This window comes from Galeopterus variegatus, unplaced genomic scaffold, assembly GCF_000696425.1.
Source record: "Galeopterus variegatus unplaced genomic scaffold, G_variegatus-3.0.2 Scaffold752, whole genome shotgun sequence".
Taxonomy (NCBI): domain Eukaryota; kingdom Metazoa; phylum Chordata; class Mammalia; order Dermoptera; family Cynocephalidae; genus Galeopterus; species Galeopterus variegatus.
In genome coordinates, this window is record NW_007726863.1 from 450,393 (window position 1) to 456,906 (window position 6,514).

Consider the following 6,514-nt stretch of genomic DNA (forward strand, 5'->3'; position numbering starts at 1 on the left):
TGGGAGGAGATGGAAGGGAGGGGAGGCCCGGGATGGAGGGGCCTGGACCACCCTGAAGCAACTGCTCGTCTCCCCTGGCCGGGTCCCAGGATGGGGGTCCCTGAGGCCCCTCCTCCCCCCCCCCAGCTACAGGGCTGCCCCAGGTGCAGGTTTCCGTTCAAGTCCGTCCCTGAGGGCCTCAGGGTGCAGGGCCGGGGGCTGGGGAGGCGGGTGCAGCTGCCAGAGGAAGCCTGCGGTCGGGTCGGTCTGTGGAGCGGCAGGTGGAGGGTGTGGGGGAGGGGTAGGAGGCACAAGCCAGCGTCCCCACCCCACCCTGGGCTGCGCGCCCAGGCCCCAGCGCGCGAGTGGACCTGTGCCTTCTGCCCGAGCTCTGGCTCACAAGAGAAGGTGAGGGTCTATCCCAGGGATTGTGAAGGAGATGCTAGGGACTACCTCTGAGCCCTGGGGAGCCCAGCTGAGGTGAGGAGGAAGGCCTGGCTTCTGCCCCATGCTCATCCTGGCCTGTCTGGCCCCGGCCCCCAGTGGAGGGATCCTTCCTTAGCCCCCGGGGCCCAGACACTCCAGCGCCGACCTCCTACAGCCCCCACCCCAAGAACCCAGTGGGCCCTGGTGCTCACCATTGGTCCACAGGCCTCCGCGCTGGGCGCCCACCTCCGGCCCTGGCTGTGTTGAGCGAGAAGTGAGCTCTGGAGCTCTCACTGCAGCTAGGGGTTTCTGACGCTTCCGTTTCCTGCCTGCAACACCCCACCCACTCCTCACTGCCACAGCACCGTGCTGGGGCTTTGGCTTCTCAGGACCACCCTGATCCACACCACACCCTCATCGGACTGTGGGGATGCAGCTGGGGCTGCGGGGCCGAGAGGAACTGGGCGCCCAGCTCAAAGCAGGACATGGCCCTGGACATGTCCACAGGTCTAATGCTTCAGTTTCCCTTCCTCACAATTTTGGAGAGAAACGACTATAGGGCTTTTCGGGGCCCCCAGAACTTTCTCCTGTTTGTGATTCCTGTGGCCTCATCTGTTCCCACATTTCCAGACTTCCTTTCAAGCCCCACCCTTGCAGCAGCATGTCAAACCTGGCTTTTAGAAAGAGAATTTTATTTGGAATGAAAATAGAGAGCCCATCCCTCGCACTGCTTCCTTTGGGGAGGTAGCAGAGGGCTGGGCGGGGGTGGCGGAGATGGTCCCTCAGAGTACAAGCAAGCTTGCCTTGGTACAAAAATCCTCCTCAGTAACAATGACGAAAGCCAGGTGGTGGCTCCGGACTGGGGCCCAGGATAGGTTGGGTGTGAACTGGCCCCTGATCTGCCCCAGAGGCCCACCGGGAGGTGTGACCTGCCAGCAGAAGCCGAGTGAGAAGGGGGTGGAGGAGCAGGTGGCAGCGTGGGGGAAGTGGTGTCCACGGGCGGGTGGTCCTATGCGTCCCCATTCTCCATGCGGCCGAGCTGCTCCTCCAGGCGGCCAATGCGCTCACCCTGCTCCTTGACCAGCGCCCTCAGTGCCCGTAGCTCCTGCATCACCTCCTCCAGCTTCCCAGCCTCCTGAAGGGACATGGCGGTGAGGGGACAGTGAGGGGCCATGAGCCACAGCACTCCCCAAACCTGCCACCCAGCAGAGGCCTCAGGCCTACAGAGAGCTCCCCAACACCATCCCCGGCTGGGGGCTCATACCCCAGCTCCAGCAAAGCTGCCACTGGTGGTGGTGGCAGTGGTGGTGGCAGCAGCTGTGGAGGCCATCGGGCGGGCAGAGCCAGGGGCCACGGTGGGCCGGCTGTCAGACAGCACGTTGCGCCGGCTGACCTTCAGGTCCCGCTGTTTGCTGGGCACGTAGGCCTCCCGCAGTGAGATGAGGATGGGGTCGGCGTCCCGCCCACTCACCCACTCCTCCGCCTCCAGGGCTGCCTCGGGCCCAGCTGTGTCGGGGTACAGATCGTCCTGGAAGAGGTCAGACTGCGCGGGGGTGGGGGGGACTGGTCAGGATCCACTGGTGGCCCTGGTGGCCTCCAGGCTTGCACTCTGTCAACCATCCTCCAAGGCCTAGCCCCCAGTAAAAACTTTTTTTTTTTTTTTTGGTGGCTGGCAGGTACAGGGATGGAACCCTGGACCTTGGTGTTATCAGCTCCATGCTCTAACCAAGCAAGCTGACCAGCCAGCCCAAGTGACCTTTCTAAAGCTCAAATGTGTCCTTTCACTTCCCTCTGGGCACCACCAACAGGTTCCTCTGAGGCCTTCACCAGTTTTCCTGAGCAGGGCCCATCACCACCCTCCCCTTGCAAGCCGCAGGGGCCAGCTATGTGGCTTTGTGGGATTCTGAGGGCCACATCTGAGCTCCTGCGCAGGCCCTGGGGGCCTTGTTCACAGCCTCGCGCTCTCAGAACGTGCCTGGCACATTGAATGAAGAGCTCAATGAACGCCCACTGGAAAATTATGTAGTGTGTCCAAGGCTCTTGGTTGGGCATTGGGGGCCAAGCCACAAGTCATGGCCTGATCCCCTCCTCATGGGACCTTCCACTGTGGCCAGACTTCCTGTCCCTCTCTCTCCATTCCCACCTCCACGCCCGTTGCCCGGCCTACCCGCCACTGGATGGCACCACCTCAGCTGTGCTGTCAGTTCTGTCTCCTACAGGAAGACCTCCGTGGCTGCCACTCCCTCCCTGACTGATGGGCATGTCTCAGCTCACTCTGTCTCACCCTTGCCTGGCACAGCCCAACAGCTGGCTGGGTACAAGGGCATGCTGGTGTCCAGCCTACTGAGCACACCCCACACTTGGTCAGGTCCCAGTCACAGGCCTCACCCTGGTCACCCTTGCATGGCGTGTCTGCTAGAGAACGGAGCAGGTGGGCAGGGGAACCACGTGGTCTCACCTTTCTTGGCACAGTCATGACAATGGGCTCACACTTGCGCTCATGCAGTTTATAGAACCTGGGAAGAAAGTGGAGGAGCCATGGGTGGGACCATCCCCCAGCTCTCTTGGCTCCCCCTGCCCTCCCCCTCCAGTCCTCACTCCAGGCCCTCCCACAGCTGGCCCCTAGATCCCTCCCATATGCTGCCTGGTGACTCACTCCCATGGCCTCCCCACCTCCCTGCCTCATGGGTGCCCACAGGCTGACCCCTGGGTCCTCCTATGGCCTGTTCCTACTCCTAAGTAGGGGCATGACCTGACCTCTCACCTTGCATGCCAATGGCCTGGCCCCTGACCCCCAGGGTGACCCATCCCCAAGCTGAACCCCTGACCCATCTCCAGGCCATCCCCAAATGACCTGACCTCTCACCTTGCATGCCAATGGCCTGGCCCCTGACCCCCAGGGTGACCCATCTCCAGGCCATCCCCAAGCTGAACCCCGCCTTCAGGGTTGCCTCGGTGGCCCCTCTTACCGGGCAATCTCGCACTTGCTGACCTCTAAGCCCCTTTTGGGCATACTGCCCATGCCCCGCTGGGGCTCCTTGCTGGTGAAGGTATTCAGGAAGTGGATGTAAGGGGGCTCGTCTGTGATCTCAAAGTACCGGATGCTGGAGTCACCCTGTGGGGGTAGTGAGCTCAGCACTCGGGCACCCCTCTCCTCTACCCCCACCAGCCCTGCCCAGCCCCACCTTGCCGCAGACGTAGACCACGCCGGTGTCTGGGTCGTAGAAGGGCAGCAGGGCCCCATTGCTTGAGTCCAGCTCCTGTAAGGCCATGGGCTCCTCAAGGTTTTCCTGACACAGGGGGACAGTCAGACCAAGCTGGAACTTCCCCCAACCCCAACCCTCCACCAGGACTGGCCTTAGCAGGCCTCACATGCCAGCCAGCACTGACCCCAAACATGCTGATGGGCTCTCCCACCTCTGAGACTTTGCCCACACAGTGTGCCCCACCAACCCCTCCTGGCTCCTCTCCACTCTCGGCCCCATTTTTCTAGCCTCCTCCAGGTCTTAACACTACTCCCAGGCCACTGAGCAAGTGTGAGAAAATCCCCACCACAGGGAGTCTAGGGGTGCCAGCCTCTGCCTCAAAAGGGCCGTGGAGGTCACTGTACAGAAGCACAGGTCTGTGGAACAGAGAGCTTCAGGGGAAGGGCTGGGGGGCTTCCTGGAGGAGGCAGCCTCTACCCTGGACCTCAAAGAGCAGCTGGGTGGTTCAGGCAAGCAAAGGAGGGAAGGGCTTTTCAGTGGGAGGAACAACGTGGGCACAGGCACGGGAGGTAGTGGGAGGCAATGGAGATGTTGGGGAGGGCTGGAGAGCAGGGGGACAAGCCAGCGTGGCCCCAGTCGTGAGAGCCTTGAGTGCTTGGCTGAGAACCCGGAAACCACAGGCCTCTCCAGGGTGATCCCTGCCACCTGGCTCAGTGGGGAGCTCCCCAGGGTGGGGCCCAAGTCTCCAGCTTGCCCACTCAGGCCGGCCACAGCCACTCACTGGGTCCCAGAGCGCCAGCTGCCGCTCGCTCATGCGGCTGAAGCCCGTGGTGAACACCTTGCCATCGGCCAGGAAGATGGCCCGCATGGGCCGGGCCCCCTCGTGAGCCTTCTCCCGCTCCTGTGGGGATACAGGCTGGTCAGTGCAGCACCCCGATCAAGCCCCTGGGCCTGTCCACTGCCATCCTTGCCTTCCCGGGTCACGTACTGCCACCAGGGTGCCCCGGCGGGGGTCAATGATGCGCACACTCTTGTCCTTGCATGCCGAGCAAAAGAGGCTGCCGTTGCGGTTCCAGCTGACATTGTAGATGAGGTCAGGGTGCAGGCTGTCCAGGCGGTACAGCTCCTCCGCTGTGCCCACGTTCCAGATGAGCACCACGTTGTCGCAGCCTGGCGGGTGGTGGGGGGCCATCAGCCCACCAGGCCTACTTTGCCCACCCGCTGGGACTGGGTCTCTCTGCCTCTGTGGGCCTCAGCTTTCCCATCTGTCAGATGGGCCTGAGACAGGATGCTGTGATGTTCCAGAGCCATATGGAGAGGGACAGGGGGACGGGGTAGGGAGTGGTGCAGACCTGCACTGAGAAGCACGTTTCGGGCTGTTGGGTGCCAGGTGATAATGCCCACTCGCTTGGTATGCCCCTCCAGAACCACCACCGGCTCCGTCAGTGGGGAGGCCAGCCCGTTCTCAGGGATCTGCCACACCTGCAGTAGGGGTGGGCACACCAGGTTGAGGCCTCTGCTTGCCCCTGCTGCCGGCACACCTGAGACCCCTGCCCAACCTGTACTGTGCCTCACCATGACCGTGCAGTCCTCCGAGCCGCTGGCGATGACTTCGTCATTGTGGGGACACCAGTCGATGTCCAGGACAGGTCCTGTGTGCCCACACACCGTCGGGTAGGCCTTGTCAATGCGGCCCATCTGAGGACATGAGGGGCAATCAGGGGGGACCCAAGACCCCTGGGCTCCCTCCCTCCCTCCCAGAGCCTTAGTCTTCTCCTCCATGGAGTGGAAATGATGCGCTTGGCCTGGCTCACAGGTGGCCCAGATGTGACTGTGCCCCACCCACCAGGTGAGCAGGAAATGTTTGTTGCCTCTGACCCTGACTACATGGCAATAAAACACTTTCTCCATCTGTGCTAACACCTGGGCAGGAAATCTAGATTATGATATCTGCCCAGCAGCGTGGGGATGGGCAAGATAAGGGATGTGAGGTGTGGAAAGGCCCGGCAGGTGTGGTCAGGCACTGCCAGTTCTTCCTCTGGCCCTGATGGGGCCCACCTTGCTTAGGGGGAGCACCAGGAAGGCGCCCCCACCGCTGGCCTCCACAATCACTGCCAGGAACTTGGGGTTGACTGCGCAGAAAGTGCTGTCCCAGGTAACACGGGACACTCGAATGTCCTCGTAGCACTGGTCATTCTTGACGGGCTGCCCGAACACATGCCGGAATTTACTCTGCCGGACCACTTTGCGGAAGGACATGTCTGCAGGGCAGAGAAGCCTGGATCAGTCCGGCCCACCCCAACAACCCTCAGCCTCCCAGGGCTGCTGCACAGGGAAGTGGGGAGGGTTCAACTGGGAGCCTGGTCTCATAACGCCGGGGTCTCAGTTTCCCCAGTTACAGAATGGGGCCACAGGTGCAGATCCTGGCTGCCTCCTCCAGGTGGAGATCTGGAAAGGTAAATGCACCTGCTCGGCCCTGGCCACCGCTGAGTCCCGAGGGTCTTTGCAGGGATCTACGCGGCCCCTCCCTGGCTCTGGTATCGGGGTGGGGGACAGGAGGTGGAAGACGCCGAAGCCCGCAAAGCTCAGCCCTCCTGCAGGCCCCAGCCAGTTCGGAGCAGCCTCTTTCCTGCCCAGGGATTTGGACGCTGGGTGATGGGGAGGACGGCGGGAGGTTTTTCCTGAGGTCTCCCTGCTGTCGGGCCGAGCTGGGCCCCGGTTCTGAGTCCCAGGGAATGTGCAGGCAGCTGCAGGCAGCCCCAGCCCGGCCCCGCGGGGCATCCCAGAGCGGGGTCCAGGTGAACCAGCAGCCCACCTCCCAGGGAGCGCGGCCAGGAGGAGCTGCGACTGAGGGTGGGGCGCGGCGGAGGGGAAGGGCCCCCGGACTCGCGACCCCCCACCCC

The 6,514-nt window shown here is 62.8% G+C and overlaps 2 protein-coding genes across 2 annotated transcripts in view; both read right to left on the minus strand.

Moving 5' to 3' along the window:
• The window catches only part of PTPRCAP (protein tyrosine phosphatase, receptor type, C-associated protein), a 2,595-nt gene extending 1,907 nt beyond the window's left edge, over nt 1–688 (minus strand). Inside the window, exon 1 of the mRNA XM_008572091.1 lies at nt 618–688. Within this exon, the coding sequence (XP_008570313.1) occupies nt 618–620 (3 nt within the window). The 5' untranslated portion in view covers nt 621–688. The remainder of the gene's footprint in view (nt 1–617) is intronic.
• Nucleotides 689–1,078: 390 nt separating this feature from the next.
• CORO1B (coronin, actin binding protein, 1B) lies at nt 1,079–5,876 on the minus strand. Its single transcript, XM_008572092.1, has 10 exons — nt 5,670–5,876; nt 5,187–5,309; nt 4,964–5,093; nt 4,600–4,781; nt 4,393–4,512; nt 3,591–3,695; nt 3,375–3,520; nt 2,864–2,921; nt 1,670–1,948; nt 1,079–1,540 (listed from the first exon to the last, which is right to left on the minus strand). Exons 1-10 carry the CDS (start codon nt 5,868–5,870, stop codon nt 1,415–1,417), a joined length of 1,470 nt encoding a protein of 489 aa, XP_008570314.1. The 5' UTR covers nt 5,871–5,876; the 3' UTR covers nt 1,079–1,414.
• Between the last annotated feature and the right edge of the window lie 638 nt (nt 5,877–6,514).

Coding starts and splice junctions, on each gene's coding strand:
- CORO1B (XM_008572092.1), bottom strand. CDS start 5,870: ATGTCCTTCCGCAAAGTGGTCCGGCAGAGTAAATTCCGGCATGTGTTC. Junction 5,094..5,186: donor CGGAGGACTGCACGGTCATG/GTGAGGCACAGT, acceptor CCCCTACTGCAG/GTGTGGCAGATCCCTGAGAA. Junction 4,782..4,963: donor AAACGTGCTTCTCAGTGCAG/GTCTGCACCACT, acceptor ACCACCCGCCAG/GCTGCGACAACGTGGTGCTC.